We start from the raw sequence: 18,781 nt of genomic DNA, 5'->3' as shown, positions 1-18,781 counted from the left end.
CTTCTTTACAGTGCTTTCATATACAACTCTCTGATATAAAGCTTTATGTTTACCCAGACCTATACTTTGGTCCTCACATTAAAATCCATTACAATTGTCTATGACATCAGCCCTTTATACCATTCCAAATGCTTAGCCCATGAAGCGAATGTTATAAAGAATCTGGCTCCTTCTGTAGCTTCTTTCTGAAACAATCTGTTCTGTTCTTGACTATACTGATCACAGTGGCTCACAGAGCACCACAGAACAAAAGACAATTATACAAATAGAGTTCTGTGGACATATAACCTTGTTACAGTAATTATGCAAAACAACATTCTGTGGGGGAGAGAAGGAAGCCCCTGATTGAGAGTTCCTCATTACATGTCTTAGAGAAAGTTATATATTACACACACCAACTATGAGTTGGGGATTGGGCCTGCTTTGAGTAGGGGGTTAGACTAAATGACCTTCTGAGGTCCCTTCCAACCTGGTATTCTATGATACATGGTGTGAGGACCCAGGGACTAGAACCCAGGTCTGTAGAATGTAGGAGAGTTGATATTCCCACAGTACCACTAGGAGGCCATATAGAGGCATAGCCAGGGAGCACTGTGGAGAGTAGGTGCCGCAGGAAATACAACCCAAGAGACTCAGACTGACAATACCCTGCAGCCCTTTGTTTGGCCAAGTGCTCCTACTTAACCCCAGTGGTTGCCCCAGGAAGTTGTCTGGGCAACTACACAGATTTCAGTCTGCTGCAATGCCAGACTTTGCCTTTACTCCTGATCTCTGACTCCAGCTGACTTCAACCCTGATTCTTGCCTCTCAGTTCTAACCTGGTTCTGCCTCTGATCCTGGCACTTGTTTATGAGACCTAGCCTTGCGATTCCTCCAACTCCAGCCCAGCAACTCCTGTCCCTGGTGGACAGACCTCAGCCCCGCTGAGACCACTAGGCAAGACCATCTACGCCTCAGTCCCTTACATGATATCATGTTAGATGATATCACAATTGGGCCAAATCTGAAGTGTTTACTCAAGCAAAAGTAACAAGCATTGCTTGTGTGGAGATAAAGAGGCCACAGGATTTCTAACTGAATATTGAAAGTGTGTGTATATATAAATACATTCAATTGACTTCAATGGGACTACCTATATGCTTAAAGTTAAGCATATGTTTATGTCCTTGCTGGATTGGGACCATATTTGTCAAAAAGCAGTGGTTACTTAAAAGAATCATGGAAAAGTACTACAGTGTCTTTAATACTAACAACTCCGATACCTGTTCACCTACCAATGAGCTGGTGGAGTCTTTGAGTTTAGATTTGTAGAGCATCCATTGATAACGCAGGTCCTCCACATCTTCAGAGGTCCCAACAACTGTCTGAAGACTACGGAGATCTTCGAAAAGACGTTGCCCCTCAGGAACACGAGACTGCAGCTCCTTCAGGGAAAGACAAGCTCATCAGCAACATGGCATTTAAAGGAATCACTGCCTTGCCAACACAAGAGATTTCGTCATTTTAAAGGACATTAGCATTGCATCCAGTTGGTGGGAACTCTGCATTTACGTTTATGCATTTATTTTTATTTTGCTATCACATATTCATCTAGATGGTCTACAGCTGCAGAATTTCTCCACATTGAGGATTTTTATTGTTAGGTTTGCTCTAATAGTTGTAATTGTTGGTGGATTTTATTGCATTGGTTATAAGTATTAAAATGCTGAGGATAAAAAATGAAAGACAGATTTTAGCCAGAAATGTTAGAATATCTGTGCCAAACAAGGCTGTTTGTGACATGGGAAAATGTCTTACGCTAATGTTGTTACGCTTTCCATTGCAGCATGGGGGCTCTTACAGATCTCCCCTAAAAGAGTGGAATATTTGTGGAAAACTCCAATGCTTCCCAGGACACCCACCTCTCCTGTGAGTTTTATAGAAGGGAGATGTGATATGGCCCTGGATGCTGATTTTAGCTTTTAAATAATTTGGAAAGGCTCCTGGCCACATTTCAGCCCCTGTACTGTGGAGGAGGATGAAAGTCTTGGGAAAGAAGAACATCAAGCTGGAATGGAGGGAAAAGATACCATAGTTGGGACCCTCCTTCCAGATGATATCCTGGTATCCTCTTGTACTGAGGATACCCCTACGGGGGAGGGAATCCCAGTTATAAGACACAAACAGATAATAGTAACCAGGGATTCAGCTATTAGAAATATATATATGCCGTATATACTCGATCATAAGCCGGTTTGTTTATAAGCCGACCCCCCCCCCAAGAAGTAAAAATGGAATTTTTTTATAACCCGTTCATAAGCCGACCCTATAATTCAGGGATCAGCAAACTTTGGCTCCCGGGCCATCAGGATAAGCCGCTGGGGGGCCGAGATGGTTTACCTCGAGCGTCCGCAGGCACAGAGGTAAATCTAAGTAAACAACGTGTCCTGGCCTTCCAGTGGCTTACCCTGACGGGCTGGGACAGCAACTGGTGGGGAAATTTTTTTTGGGGGGGAGAAGTGGGAGTCAGGGGAGTAATCCCTGTGACCATCCCCCACATGACCCCAGCCCAGGACCCCCCCACTCTCCCCATCCCATCCCTTCCCATCTTATCTGGGGAGAGCCAGGGGAGGATGTCTGTGGCCTGGCTGGAGCTGCTCCGGCAGGCTGGGCAGCGCGGCCGCAGCCTGCTCCGACGGGCCAGACTGGGCGGCGCGGCCGCAGCATGTTCCAGCGGGCTGGGCGGCATGGCCACAGCATGCTCCGGCGGCGTGGCCACAGCCTGCTCTGGGGGGCGGGGCTGAGCGGCACGGCTGCAGCCTGCCAGCCCCAGGGCTGCAGCTGCTTTGGAGGCTGGGGGGAGAGCAGCGTGGCCAGAAGCGGAGAGACTCTGGCCCTGCCTCTTCCCTTCTGTCTCTGCTGGCTGTGCTGCCTCTCCTTGCTCCCTCTGTTGGGGGGAGGGACTGTGTCCCCCCTCTCCCTCTCTATACCCGTTCATAAGCCGACCCCCTTCTCTGGTGCTTCCCTTTTTTACTAAAAAAATTCAGCTTATGAACGAGTATATACGGTAGTTGGTTTGTGATGACCAGGAGAGCCACATGGTGAATTGCCTGGAAGGTACAAAGCTTGTGAACCTCTCGAGACATCTAGATAGACATAAGTTCAGTGCTGGGGAGGAGTGGTGGTTGTGGTATATGTAGGTACCAGTGACATAGGGAAACGTAATAGAGAGGTCCTCGAGGCCAAATTTAGGCTGCTAGGTAAGAAATTAAAGTCCAGGACCTCCATGTAGCATTCTCTGAAATGCTTCCAGTTCCACAGGCAAAACTGCACAGTCTCAATGTATGGGTGAGATGATGGTGTTGGGAGAAGCAATTTAGGAACTGGGGAATCTTTTGGAAAAAGAGGAGCCTATACAGGAAGGATGGGCTCCACCTAAACCAAAATGGAACTAGATTGTTGGCATGTAAAATTAAAAAGGCCATAGAGAAGTTTTTAAACTAAGAGATAGTGGACAGCTGACAGCTGTGGAGGAGCACACAGTTCAGACAGAGGATAGGTAATACATTCCTTAGCAGAGGATTGATTAAAGAGCATACCTCTATATCCTAGTAAAGAGGAGAGGATAGAAAGTGATAAAGTAGAGGTAGTAAACTGAAGAGAAACAATCAAATGAAAAAGAGTCCCATTCAATTGCATCACATGAAGGCAGACCACTAAATATTGACAAATTTTATAAGTGCTTGTATACAAATGCTATAAGTCTAAATACTAAAATGGGAGAACTTGAGTGACTGGCATTAAATGAAGATACTGATATAAAAGACATCACAGAAACTTGGTAGAACAATGACAATCAATGGGACATGGTAATACTAGGGTACAAAATATATAGGAATGACAGAATAGGTAGTACTGGTGGGAGAGTGACATTATATGTGGAAGAAAGCATAAGAGACAAATATAGTACAAATCTTAAATGAATCAAACTGTATCTTAGAATATGGTACCTTAGAAAGTCCAAACTTGAATAACAAGAGTATAGCAGTAGGAATATACTGCTGACTAACTGACCAGGATGGTGGTGACTGTGAAATGCTCAGGGAGATTAGACAGGATTCACAGATAAAATTTCTAGGCACCATTAATGACTGCTTCTTGTAGCAGCTAGTCCTGGAACCCACAAGGGGAGAGGCAATTCTTGATTTAGTCCTAAGTGGTGCACAGGATCTGGTCCAAGAGGTGCATATAGCTGAACCACTCAGTAAAACCAACAATAATGTACTTAAGCTTAACATCCTTGTGGAGGGAAAAATACCAAAGAAACCTATCACAGTAGCATTTAACTTCAAAAAGGGGAACTACACAAAAACGAGGAAGCTAGTTAAATGGAAATTAAAAGGAACATTCACAAGAGTGAAATGCCTGCAAGCTGCATGGAAACTATTTTAAAACACCATAATAGAGATTCAAACTACATGTAAACCCCAAATAAAAAAAACAGTAAGAGGACCAAACAAATGCCACCATTGCTAAACAGCAGACTAAAAGAGGGGTGAGAGGCAAAAGGGCATCCTTTAAAAATTGGAGGCAAATAGAAAGGACAATAAAGAGCATAAGCAAGTCAAGAGTAAAAATACAATTAAGCAGGCCAAAAAAGAATTTGAAGAGCAACCCGCAAAAGACACAGAAACTAACAAAACATTTTTTCAAGTACATCAGGAGCAGGAAGCATGTCAATGGATGATCGAGGTGCTAAAGAAGCAACCAAGAAAGACAAGGTCATCACCCAGAAGCTAAATTAATGATTTGAATTGGTAGTTTGATGAAATTAAACAGTAATATGTCATCAAGACCCGATGATATTCACCCAAAAGTTCTGAAGGAACTCAAATATGAAATTGCAGAACTACTATCTGGAATATAGAACTTTTCGCTGAAATCAGCCTCTGTATCAGACGACCGGCAGGGAGCTATTTTTAAAAAAAGCTCCAGAGTTGATCCTGGCAATCGCAGGCTGCTAAACCCAATTTCAGTACCAAGCAAACTAGTTGAAACTACAGAAAAGAACAAAATGACCCGACACATACATGGACACAATACGTTCGGGAAGAGTCAACACGGCTTTTGTAAAGGGAAATCACGCCTCATCAATCTATAAGACTTCTTTGAGGGGGTCAAACATGTGAACAAAGGTGATCCAGTGGATACAGTGTACTTGGATGTTGGGAAAGCCTTTGACAAGGTCCCTCACGAAAGGGTCTTAAGCAAAGCAATGAGTCGAGAGGACCTTCCCTCTTATCCCATAAGTATCAGTAACTGGTTAAAAGACAGAAAATAAATGGTCAGTTTTGAAATGGAATGCATTAAACAGTGAGGTCCCTCAAGGATCTGTGCACAGTACAACATATTCATAAATGATCTGTAAACAGGGGTGCTGAGAGCCATTGAACCAAACTGTAAACCCTGTATATAATGGAAGCCACTTCAAATCAGGGGGTGTTGCAGCACCTGTGTCTGTAAAAGTGTCAGTGTGGTGGCAAAATCTGCAGATACTAAATTACTGAAGACAGTTAAGTTCATAGCTGACTGTGAAGAGTTACAAAGGGATCTCACTAGACTGGGCAACAAAATAGAAAGATGAAATTCAATGCTGACAAGTACAATGCAATGCACATTGGAAAAGATAATCCCAACTATACATATAAAATGATGGGGTCTAAATTAGTTGCTACCACTCAAGAGAGAGATCTTGGAGTCACTGTAGATAGTTCTCTGAAAACATCCACTCAATGTATAAATGCCACTGTATGAATTCATGGTATGACCACCCCTTGAATACAGCACGCGGTTCGGTTGTCCCATCTCAGAAAAGATATTAGAATTGGAACAAAATACAGAGAAGGGCAACAAAAGTGATTGGGGGTATGGAACAAATTCCATATGAGGAGAGTTAAAAAGACTGGGACTGCTCAGCTTAGAAAAGAGATGACTGAGAGAGGACATGATAGAGGTCTATAAAATCACGAATGTGTGGTGAAAGTGAATAGGGAAGTGTTATCTACCCCTTGATATAACACAAGAACTAGGGGTAACCCAATGAAATTAATAGGCAGCAGATTTAAAACAAACATAAGAAAGTAGTTCTTCACACAACACACAGTGAACCTGTGGAACTTGCTGCCTGGGGATGTTGTGAATGTCAAATGTATAACTGGATTCAAAAAAGAATTAGATAAGTTCTTGGAGGATAGGTCCATTCATGCCCATTAGCTAAGATACTTGGGGATGCAACTCCATGCTGCATGTGTCCCTAAACCTCTGACTGCCAGAAGTTGGTACTGGACGACAGGGGATAGATCACTTGATAATTGCCCTGTTCTGTTCATTCCCTCTGAACAATCTGGAACTGGCCCCTATGAGAAGACAAGATACTGGGCTAGATAGACCATTGGTATGACACAGGATGGCCATTCTTATGTTCATCTCCCAACATAATTCCCTACACTCAGAAAATTAGTGTTTGAAAACCAACCTTTAGCTTGCTGTGTATTGCTTTAACTTCTTCACAACTGGAGGGTTTCATGACAAGAATCTTGCTCAGTTTGTCATTTTCTACATGTAACCACTGTTCAAAGTCCTTCATGAGTTTAAGGAGGTGACTGTTCTCTTCCTCTTTGCTCACCTTCACCTGAGTCACAGAACAAAACCCAAACAGGAATTTATAAAAAAGGAAACATACATTATTATTACTGCCTTCAGACACCACCAGCCAATCATGTTCCTGCTGAATTCCCATTGACTCCAGTGGGGCATCACCAGGGTCCAGGTCTGGTCTCTCCTGTCTCATCTCAACTGAGGCCAATTCTACAAATTGCTGAGTGCCTCATGAGAGGTGCTGAGCACCCTCACCTTCCACTGAAGTCTCAAGTTCCACAGGCTCTCAATATAAGGAAGAACTTTAGGTCTGGATTTCCCATGTAGACAAAATCCCCTATGATTTTCATAGGAGTTATGCATGTAGAAGGATAAAATAATTGGAAATGGAGCAGGAGGCACCATCCATCTGTGATTTAAGTTATAATTAACTGGTCACAGGAAGGAGATGGAGGGCCAGGTCCTCAGCTGGTGTAAACCATCTGCACTGGAGCTATGCTGATTTATACCATCTGAGAATCTGGCACTGGGTTTGCTCTACTAAAATTTGACAGTGGAATGAGGAATTTAGCAAAACACAGACGGTTCCAGGTGTTTTTTTCCCTAGCTCCCTGCCTGGCATAATGGTACTATTTACAAGGGTCTCTACTATAACACATACCGTTTCATATCCAAAACAGTACATGTGAGTTTGACTGAGTGACTTCCACTGATTTGTATGGGAGTCATGAAGCTATGCTCCTACATCAGCCTTTGCAAATTGAAGATGTCGGATGTGCTTTCTAATGACCCAGTAAGGCTCAGAGCCTTGATCCCCACGTTTCAGATGTTTGCTGGACTTTGCAAATTGGAGAGTTGTACATACGGTACCAGACAGAACCAAGGGAATGGGCTTTGTAAAGTTATTAAGGAATGCTGATACAGATTATTTCTCTCACCTGGGCGTGCTTGAGAGTTACCGCTGAAGAGCCAAAGGCAAACCCAGTCGTCAGTGGATTACCCACAATGGTTATATTCTTCCCCGTATCAACCACTGTTGTATTTGGCTGCATGCTGCTGAGGAGGCTTGAAAATACAAAATCAGAGAAGTCAATGCAGTGATGCTGACAACTGATACATTCATGGAATGGGGCGAAGGGATGGGGAACCAAACCAACATACCTATGCTTAAAAATATTATTATTATTTCCTTACTATTAATAAAGTAAGAATAAGTAACAAATCAGCAGTGTTACAAAGTATTCGTAGTAGTCAGGGCTAGAGCTGACTTGTAGCTCTTTAAGGAAAGTTATCAGAACAACACTCTTCTCTGCAAAGCAACATCACTGATAGGCTGAAGTATTAAAGCCTGTCTGTTGATTTCCTTGACATTCTTCCTCCTTGCACCATCTTGAGCCCCCTGTCTCTACAGTGCTTCAAGCCCCTGGAAAGCAAATGAAAAAGCACAGGACTCAAACTTGGATGCCCCCCACTACTGTCCCATGTAGCAGTTCTGGTGCCCCCTCTACTGGGGTCATGTCTGGCTGATTAGGGTACCAAGAGGCTTTTCTGGTAGCAAGTAATCACTGGAGCATCACCAGTAACCCTAATCATATAAATGTAGCTCCACACTGTACAAGTTGGTGCAGGTTATTTTTGTGTGAATATGGGCACATGCGCATGCACAGCACTTTGTTAGAAGTACAGCAAGGACCAGCAAATCTGAATAGCGCTAGGTACTATAGTGAACGCTGCTATAAATACAATGAGAATAGATAGGTAAGAAAGAAGATTAGCTCTGCTTAGCATGTTGCAAAACATTAAGAGCCAACTCCAGAAGTGGCTCCTTGGAAAAGTACAGTTGATGTACTTTCAGAAGAGAAGGATGGTCTTGTGGTTAAGGCACAACAGCAGGAGTCAGCTGATCTGGGTTCTATTCCTGTCTACCACAGACTTCCTGCATGACTATGGGCTAGTCCCTGAAAGGGATACTGTCAACTTGAAATCTAGGCCCTTTTAAAAAGGGAAGTTAAAGGTAGTTTCAGGTTCTATGCCTGAGCCTGAATGTCCCTGCCAGCTTTTGTGGGTTTTACCATCACATTTGCATATTTAAAAAATATGTTCTCTCCATTATTGTAGTGTGGAAACACTACACATGGGAACCAGTGAAATTAACAACAAAGTACTGTCAAAATATATATAGTAAACAACATGAGAAACCTTTTCCTCTATTGTCTGAGTTACAGTTAACACCTAAAATGACTATCTTGGAAAAGAGGGTGATTTTTTTTTAATGTTGCTAGCATCCCTTTAGCCCTTCCATTCCTCATTTCCCCCTACCACACAGAGATGGGCCTGAACTGGATCCAAACTTTCTCAGTTTGGAAGCGCTTGGCTCTTGGGGTTTGGTTCAGGCCCATCTATAATTTTAGGCTCTGCCTCTTTAAGTATCCTTTCCTCTAAGGATCCATATCAGGAGTGTTTCTTGGTGCACAACTATGTTTTGACAATCTAAAATATTCTAAACAGTTAATATCAAGGTCTGCTGGTATTGCCTATAGATTTAATATAGTGCTGTATTTATGTACATCCAGAAAGCTCACATAATTAACATAGCTAGAATACATAATTTGTGCCCGCTGATGCTGTCATTTTATTTTCAAGGACTCCAGTTAGCAAAGTGCAGATAATGAAATGCCACCAGGAGATCAACTTTTGGCTCCCGAACATATTCTTCATTCCCAAACCTCAGGGACTGGGAGCATGGTGCAGGCAGAGTGCTCTAAGTTGCTTATATGGCTCCCATCAGGGGAATACCTGACTGACTCACCAGCTATGATGAATTTAACCTCACAGCATCCTTGTGAAGTAGGGATTATTATCCCCATTTTACAGTTGGGGAATGAGGCACAGAAATGCTGAGGCTACGTCTACACTAGAAACTTCAAAGCGCTGCTGCAGGAGCGCTCCCGCAGCAGTGTTTTGAAATGTGAGTGTGGTCATGCGTGAGCGCTGAGAGAGAGCTCTCCCAACGCTCCTGGTAATCCACTTCCACGAAGGGAATAGCTGCAGGTGCTGGGAGCGCATCTCCCAGCACTCGGGGCCTGTCCACACTAGCGCTTTAAAGCACTCAAACTTGCTGTGCTCAGGGGGTGATTTTTCACCCCCCCTGAGCCAGCAAGTTAGAGCGCTATAAAATGTAAGTGCAGACAAGGTCTAAGGTTATGTCTACACTACAGCTGCTACAGCAGCATAGCTCTGGCCTTCTCTCTCACAATACACGGCGAAAGAATTCCCAGCGTGACCATGGGACATGTCCTACGAAGTCTCAGTGCCACACGAGTGCAGGGCAGACACAGAAACTCAAGTATTATTTTGCAGTGCAGCTGCTCTCACTTGAGCTAGGCAAACATGAGAGAAATAACTCAAGTGCAAACCGCTAGTTACCTCTGCGGTGAAGACATACCAATAACAGAACAGCTCATTTTAAAAGAAGCGGGGGTGGAGGGGAAGGGGGAGGCTAAAGCAGCCAACAGAAGAACAGACAACAGCCTGAAAAATAATGAATGAAAGAAATGCCTCAGAACATCAAGGGTGGGTTGCACTGAGCTCTGTAGTGAGTCAGTAGTAGCTAGAGATTTTAGCAAGCCTTACTCTGGAGCAGTAGCAGGCAGGACTTGAAGATAATTAGTTTATTATTAGAGGCTTCAGAGTAAGCCAAAAGGGTTGATGAGTCTGGGAAGATGATCCAGCCTATGAGAGAAGAAATGTGCTTTAAAACAGGGGAATACAATGGACCGAGGGATGGGATTGCACTGCAGAAGAGGCATAGCAGATACAGGAGAGCGTAGTGTCAGGAAAGCTAGCCATTGTTATTGGTGGGTTATTTTATTCAATGAGCACCCAGCCCGACAGTGCACCAACTGCACTCAAACAGATAATTACACAGCCCATGGCCTGACGGGAGCCCACTCTCAGTGTGGACATAACACAAGTAGTGATGGTCATAAACAAAAATGGAGTAAGGGGAATGGTAGGGAAAGGGTCACAGATACATCTTGGGGGTTTTGCTAAATGCGGATTTCTTAATACAATTTTTATTAGCTTAATTCTCAGAGGTGCCACAGCAGACGTGGGATCTGAATGAGGAAGTGGTGGTGGCCAGGTTAAAGAGTTGCGAGGAGGAGGGAAGGAGAAGCATGAAAGAAGGCATGAAGATAGAAAAAGGAGAAGGAAAAAAAAAGACAGTAGCACTGGCAGAGCCAAGAGTGTTTGGCGGGAAGGGAGAGACAAGCTCGAAGTTCTAGGTCAGGGCTGAGTGAAAGCCAGACGGAGCTTGTGACATTACACCCCATATTCTTTATGGAAATATGCTTATGTCATAACAGATATATTTTATGCAAGATGGGTCTTGTAAGGTATCATCGGAAAGGTTATGATTTACTGAATGTGATTATCCAATTTGTATGCATGTATCATTTCTGTATCGAAAGTTAGGAATATTGACTATGTAACAATTACAACTGTGTGTGTATTTGGGAGACACCCACCAGACAAAAGGCCATCAGCCTTGGTGGGTCATTACGAAGAAACAATAAGACTTTGAAAATACTAATCTCTCTCTTCCCTGAGAGGCTGACACTACTAGGTCAGTTGGCCTGTCACCTGGTACTAAACACCCTCTTGGACTTCTAGTAATTTTCCACTAAAAGGAGGGGAGGTCAAAACTGGGAAACAAAAGATTCCCACCGTATGTAAATTTTATTTAAGGCTGGAGAGTAAGGAAAACAAGACTCTTCTCCATTGCCTTCCTGCCCAAGAAGAAAGACTGCTGAAAGTACCTGAAGAGACAAAGGAATTAGGCAGTGGGAAAGGCAAGGGCTGAGTCCAGACTAAGACAGGAGTCTAGTCTGTAAAGAGAAATAACTGGAACTCTAAGCTACAGAAACTCTGCAACTTGCCTAAAACAACATTTAGGGTGAGAAATTATTTCTTGAAACCAGTCTCTCTAAGATCTTAAGCTTAGTATGCATGTTTTGTTTTATTTGCTTAGTAATCTGCCTTGTTCTGTTTGCTATCCCTTATAATCACTTAAAATCTGCCTTTTATAGTTAATTAACTTATTTTTGTTTATTATTAAACCCAGTTTGTACAATTTCTAACTGGGCGGGGTGGGGGAGGAGGAGAGACAAGAAGTTGTGCATATCTTCCTCCACATTGAGGGAGGGGTCGAATTTATGAGCTTACGTTGTATAGATTTCTCTACAGCGCAAGACAATATTATTTTGGGTAGACTTTCCAGGGGGGAGCTGCACTTGAGTGCTGGTCAATTTCCTAGCTGAGTCTTCTGTTTGCAGACTCTGTGTGATTCTATAGCTGGTGCATCCCTACCTATGTGTGTGCGTATGCTGCCAGAGGCCGGAGAGCCTAATTCAGCAAAACAGGGAGAGGGAGCCCAGGCTAGTGGAACAGGCAGGCTCAGTGAAATCCCAGTACATCAGATGGCATCCCAGAAGGGGGGTCCAACCCATCACAAAACTAGTGTGAGGTTAGATACCATGTGAAAGGTCTTTTTATGCTGAGTGGAAAATAAACCAGAAATTGGCATTAATGGATAGAAGCACTTTTGTCTCATTTGGAGAGAGCCATTTGAGGGAGCAAATTCCAAAACGAAAATAATTGAGAGTGCTCAAAAAAAAAAAAAAATCATCAGAAGCAGGTGAGCAACCTGTTATTTCTTTGTGTATTTCTCAACAAAATCTAGGTCACCGACAGAAATCTCGAGAGCCAGAGAACTCCTCCCAAGCACGTGGTAATCCAGACAAACCACTTGTAAAAGAACCCAGGAGCTCACCGCAGAGACGGAGAGGGAATGTGTGGTTCTAATTAAGCAGCATTCCTTGACAGGTAACAGCCAAGGCATCTGGTAATGGCAGGGGTAAGAATGTCTTCCAAAGTGACACTTAACTGCCGGCAAGACCTAATTAAAGAGTGAGCTCTGTGTGTGTGTGTGTGTTTGGCTTGGCTTGTTTCTGAACGGCTTTAATTTGAATTGTTTATCCTTGGAAGCCATGCTCTGAAATCTAATGAGGTTTCAACACAAAACTGTGTGAAACTGTCACCCCCATTACAGCTCGTTTGTTGTGGCTGCAAGAGGCACAGCTCAGAGTCTCATTATCTCCTACTAATGCTTGAAGGATACAGGGGAGGTGGAGACTGTGTCAGTTTGGGGTGGCGGATCATGATAATTAACCTAGACACGCTATCACCGTGCCTGGGTGAGCGTCTCAACTCCCCCCACCTAAGTCCTCTTCTCTGCCATCACTAACAATGTCACCCTCAGGTCTCTAAGCCCAGAGGCACTTCTGACTCTGCTCTCTCCCTAGCCCCACATATGCAGGCAATATCCAAGTCTTGCCTCCTCTTCCTCCTCCATAACCTCTCCAAGATCCAGACTTTTCTCTCTGTTCACTTCTGCAACACTCTCATCCAAAGCCTTATTTCCTGACTCAAGTACTGCAAAGCTCCTGTTGGCTCAGGCCTAAGGGAGATTTGCCAGGTACAGTGTCTGCTCACAGACCACAATATCCTGGCTGAAGTCTGAGAAGAGGTACTGTGCAGGTCATAGACACAGTTGGCCTGAGTCTCCACCTTCTTACACCAGCGTAAATCAGGAGTAACTCCACTGCAGTCAAACGAGAATTAAGCACAGCTCCTAACTTTCAATACTCCTTTAGGCTTAGCGTTTGCAGGGCTGGTTATAGAGCAGCAGAGAGAATCCCCCTTGAAGGGACATGGGAAAGACATATATGAACACTTACCTGATTGTCATTTTTTTGAGTGATCTCAAAGATTCTGTCAGCTGGTTCATTTCAGTATGGACATGTGCTGCCCCCTCTGGGGAAGAACTCTCAATCACCAGCTGGCCATGAGCCCCAACAAGGTGCAACTGGATCTCTTTACTTGGGAATTCAGCTAGCAGCCCCTGAAATTCACAGCACTCACAGTCACTTTCAGGTGTCGCTGCTATTTCTGAAGCTTTACCACAATGCAGGATACCTGTGTCAAATGAAGGGCTATGTTCAGCCCAGGATTAAGCTCGTTTCTCTTGGCACTACACTAGTTACGGGTCCCCAGCAGCAAGATCTGCTAGGGGTTCCTGGAGGAATCCAGCAAAGCCCAAGAAGTGGGTAGCATGGGATTAGGGAAGAGGTGTAGCTAGTACGTCCCTGCTGCAGGGTAACACTGTGGGGCTTCTCTGGAGCCCCCAATGGAAATTAAAGCTGCTGCTTCCCGCTCAAGGGCCAATCAGCCCAGGAAGTGTAAATCACCAGTATGAGTGAATTTGACCCCAAAGTATTTCCATGAAGGGAAAATTGAGCAACTGTGGGAACGGGGACATTTTCCCTTTTGCACAAATAAATGCAATGTAGGATAAACCAGTAGAGTAACCTACCATTTAATGCTACATTGCTGTGTGTCTGGAGAAACCATCCTGCCAGGAGGAATTCACTTTCAAGACTGGATTTTCCTTTAATGATGCTGCAAACATTTCAACAGAAGCTTGATGCTTCTTTTGCCCTAACCATCCAGATCATCATGCACTCATCATAGAGCAGTCCAGTTAGGCAGTAGGAATCTTCTGTCCACCAGTTTACATGGCAAATGCAAATGGAGCCCAGGGGAACACACCACTTCCCCTAAACATCTACCTGCTGCTTCGATCACAAAAGCAAATGGATGATGACATCATATGCCAAGATGTGGTCCTCACCTCCAGGTCTGCGACTTTGCTCTCCGTGTTCCTTTCCCCACTGGCATCCTGATAGGATTCCAACTTCTGTTCAGTCATTGTGATCCACCGCTGAAGGTCTGACAGTTTGTTATTGAACGTCCAATGCTCCCGAACGTGCTTCTCAGTCCGTGCCAGGATGATCTAAAAATACCAGGAGTCACCAAAACACATCAGTGATAGAACACAAAGAGACAGCAGGCTTCACAAGAGAGACTATGGCGACGGATGCTATAGAAACACAAAGAGAGGAAATAAAAATACGGATGAAAGGCAGAAACTCTTAGCTGTTTAGTACCATGACATGGAATGCACCTCCTAACTGGATATCTACAAGCTCCTGCAGATCTGAGCTTAGCCACATGGTGGGGCATTATGTATTAGAATAGTTTCCCTCTTTACAGATGACTCAAAGTGAAAAATCCTATATTTTAGTATCTGAACTAAGTACTGCCTCCTCCCCTCTTTGCATGCAAAATCACACTAGATATAATAGAAAGGGATCTGCCATATGGTACTTTTACCTGGAAAAATACTATTTTAGTGATATATTTGTCTACTATTTGTGATTAAAAACTAGAATTCCCTAGCATATTAGAGTCAAATTTTATTACGGATAATTTTTTTAGTGACATAGCAAACTAAGGCTTGGTCCACACTGGGGCGGGGGATCGATCTAGGAAACGCAACTTCAGCTACGAGAATAGCGTAGCTGAAGTCGACGTTTCCTAGATCGAACTAAGTTTACTTACTGCGGGTCCACGCGGCGCAGGCAAGCTCCCCCGTCGACAGCGCTTCCTCCTCTTGGCGAGCAGGAGTTCCACAGTCGACGGGGGAGCGCTTCTGGGATCGATTTATCGCGTCCAGATGAGACGCGATAAATCGATCCCAGAAGATCGATCTCTACCCGCCGAATCAGGCGGGTAGTGTGGACCTAGCCTAAGAGAATTTTACACGCTCTCAGTTTGTTTTGGGAGGAAAGATTTTTATAGCTGTCTTTACATGTAACAAAATACTTTCGGTCAGCAGTTCTCAACTGGGGATCTGCGAGCCCCTGAGGGTCCGTGAGCCTTTTCAGGGGGGCCGCGGAGCCCCGAGGCCAAAACCTGGTGCCCCAAGCCCCAGTGCTTAAGACGGGCATGGCGTGGAACTAAAATCGGCACCGCCTGCCCCCCATCCGGGAGCAGTGCAGGGCTGAAACTGGCAAACCTCCCCTCCTCACCAAGCCAGGAGTAGCAGGGGGCTGAAGCTGGGAGCCTCAATGCTCCGCCCTGAAGCTGGGAGCTGCACTGGGAGCCCCCCCCGCCTGTACACAGCCCTAGCTACCCCCTGCCTGCACCTTGAGCTACCCCTTTGCCTGCACACAGCCCCAGCTACCCCCCTCCCTGCACCCTGAGCTACTCCCCTGCCCACACACAGCCCCTAGCTACCCCTTCCCTGTACACTACCCCCATGCCTGCACACAGCCCCTAGCTACCCCCTACCTGCACCGTGAGCTATCCCCCTGCCTGCACACAGCCCGTTACCCCCTTCCCTGCACCCTGAGCTACTCCCCTGCCCACACACAGCCCCAGCTACTCCCTCCCTGCCTGCACCCTGAGCTACACCCCCTGCTCACACACAGCCCTTAGCTACCCCTTCCCTACACTGTGAGCTACCCCCCTGCCCACACACAGCCCCTAGCTACCCCTTCCCTGTACACTTCCCCCATGCCTGCACACAGCCCCTAGCTACCCCCTGCCTGCACCGTGAGCTATCCCTCTGCCTGCACACAGCCCCAGTTACCCCCTTCCCTGCACCCTGAGCTACTCCCCTGCCCACACACAGCCCCAGCTACTCCCTCCCTGCCTGCACCCTGAGCTACCCCCCCTGCTCACACACAGGCCATAGCTAACCCTTTCCTGCACTGTGAGCTACCCCCTTGCCCACACACAGCCCCTAGCTACCTCCTCCCTGCACCCTGAGCGGTTTTCAAATGTTTTGAACCGAGTCCCCCTTTGAGTTATATTTTTTGGTTACATCCCTCCTCAGCCCAGACAGACTGGTGGTTTCCTGAGTGAGTCAGTGGGTGGAGGTGGCACTCCATCCCTGGACCATGCTGTGCAGAGCTGGATCAAGCCCCACCACCCCTTGCCCCCCACCAAAATAGAAGTAAAACTATGCCTATGCCCAAGGGTCCTCCCCCGGCCTGGAGCCCAGCGCTTCCCCTTCTTCCCCCGCTAGGCCGTGGCGTTTTTATAGCATGCTGAGGGGGGCCTCAGCAAGAAAAAGGCTAAGAACCCCGACCTAGGTCAAATCAGTCCTTGATGTAACCGCAGTGGTTTTGGTCCATTAACTTTTAGGTCTTATAAAGCCTGCGATAAACCTTCCAGATGACCCAGTACTAAATGCCCTATGCAGCAAATCCCAAGAACATTGCATGAGCCCAAGCCAAAAAGATCTGGACACTCAGCAATGGATTCAGTCCCACAGAGTGGGGAGCCTCACACTGCACAATTGAGACTTTCCAAACCAACACATAGTAGTGTTTATAGACTCTAAAGGGGAGTCTATCCACTCCTCACGACTTGTCTGAACACAAAAGTTGTATTGTTTAACTATATTGGTGTAGTTAAAGTTGTACAACCCTCAATAGTGTGGACACAGTTATATTGGTATAAAGGTGCTTATTCTGGTATAACCTATTCCCATATAGAATGGGACGGGAGGAGGGATAGCTCAGTGGTTTGAGCATTGGCCTGCTAAACCCAGCATTGTGAGTTCAATCCTTGAGGGGGCCACTTAGGGATCTAGGGCAAAATCAGTACTTGGTCCTGCTAGTGAAGGCAGGGAGCTGGACTTGATGACCTTTCAAGGTCCCTTCCAATTCTAGGAGATAGAATATCTCCATTTATTATTATAAAAAGGGAAATATACTGGTATAAAGGTGTTTTAGAGCAGTACGGTCTAATTGCATCCACTGTAGATGTAACTGCAGTGGTTACTATATAGGTAAAAATTCCCTGCTCCCACAACCAAAATATTTCAACATCTAAGTGTAGCCTCAGTTGGTAGGATGATGGCCACAATGTAGGGTGAGGAAGATTAAAACAGAGAAAACTGGGGAACGTTTAAAGATTTATCAAGGCCATAAGAACTCAGCCCCTGCCTTCCGCTAGCAGAAAATGTCAGCGGTTGAAAGCAGACATTATGATAATGTGAAAGGATAATTGTCGCAGTTGCCACTTTAAATTCTCCACTAAATGATGAGTTACCTCCAGAGATCTCTTCAGTATCTGATAGTCAGATGAAAGCTGGTTCATTTTATGCCTGTGGGTGGGATTAGATTGAACTAGATTCTCCAGCTCTTCCATTTGAACTATAAACTCTGCCAACTCTTCTTGGATCATCTATAGAAAAAAAGGAATACTGTACATTGGCTACTTACATACTGAACACGATTTGGCCCTACAAGACAGGTGAGAACATTGATTCTGAAGTTGGTTCCATTTGACAGCATGAGATGTATTAAAGAAAAATAACTAATTTTAAAGCAATTTAGTTTCTGATGCCTAGAACTGAAAATTTACAAAAGAAGCCAGCAGGCTTTCTGATACATTAGCAGCTGATTACAAAGAAGCCAAGTGATAGCATGCTTGCTGCTAGTAGGCTAATTAAAGCACCACAAATGGTACAATAGCATCAAAATAGCAGCAATTTAAGAACTTGATTTTGCTGTCACTGAGACTAGGTCTGCACTAAAAAGTTAGGTTGACCCAGCTGTGTCGCTCGTTTCTCTTTGCACTACAGGAAATATCCCAATTCCCAACCCCGATTCTCACCACTGTGAGATCAGAACCAGGCTGTATACATTTATCATAGAAAAAACATCTTTCTAGAATCAGATAATCTAGAATCAGACTGGTGTGACAAGTCAAGCAAAGAAGGACTTCTCCTTGCCCCCCGGTACTTCTGACATTAATAAATTATACATTTTGCCTAGAAGGAAAATAAATCAGTCAGGCCATCTGCCAACGTGAACATGATTAACATGCAAGTAGCATAGATAACCATCACTGTAACATACCTGTAGTCTCTGGAGTCGTGTTTCTTTACCTAAAAGGTCAGGTTGTGGTTCATTCTCTAGATCTACTTTGGCTCTGATAGCAGATAACTTCTTCTGCAGAGGCACAAAGCCTGCATCAAAGTCTTTATGTTGAGTTACCAAACTCTAGGCAGAAAGAGCAAAAAGAGCACTCAATATAACTACAGTTATATTATTTTGTGAGGGTCTACTTGACACTCTGAGCAAATAAGCAGCTGCCCTGCACAATAATCTACGTTTCTATTAATCTACAAAATGCATCAGACACAGTTGATTAGTATTCGTGAATT

At 44.7% G+C, this 18,781-nt stretch overlaps 1 protein-coding gene across 2 annotated transcripts in view; it reads right to left on the bottom strand.

Moving 5' to 3' along the window:
• Window positions 1–18,781, bottom strand: part of SYNE3 (spectrin repeat containing nuclear envelope family member 3) — an 87,881-nt gene that overhangs the window by 14,380 nt on the left and 54,720 nt on the right. For both annotated transcript variants that reach the window (XM_034769844.1, XM_034769843.1), the window contains 7 exons: window positions 18,474–18,617; window positions 17,662–17,796; window positions 14,390–14,551; window positions 13,437–13,600; window positions 7,575–7,701; window positions 6,515–6,670; window positions 1,275–1,424 (listed from right to left, as the gene is read on the bottom strand). In XM_034769844.1, the coding sequence (XP_034625735.1) occupies window positions 1,275–1,424; window positions 6,515–6,670; window positions 7,575–7,701; window positions 13,437–13,600; window positions 14,390–14,551; window positions 17,662–17,796; window positions 18,474–18,617 (1,038 nt within the window). The remainder of the gene's footprint in view (window positions 1–1,274; window positions 1,425–6,514; window positions 6,671–7,574; window positions 7,702–13,436; window positions 13,601–14,389; window positions 14,552–17,661; window positions 17,797–18,473; window positions 18,618–18,781) is intronic.

This window comes from Trachemys scripta, chromosome 4 (genome assembly GCF_013100865.1).
Source record: "Trachemys scripta elegans isolate TJP31775 chromosome 4, CAS_Tse_1.0, whole genome shotgun sequence".
NCBI lineage: Eukaryota > Metazoa > Chordata > Testudines > Emydidae > Trachemys > Trachemys scripta.
The sequence above is the reverse complement of the archived record's forward strand: the minus strand, read 5'-3'. Positions and strand labels throughout refer to the sequence as shown.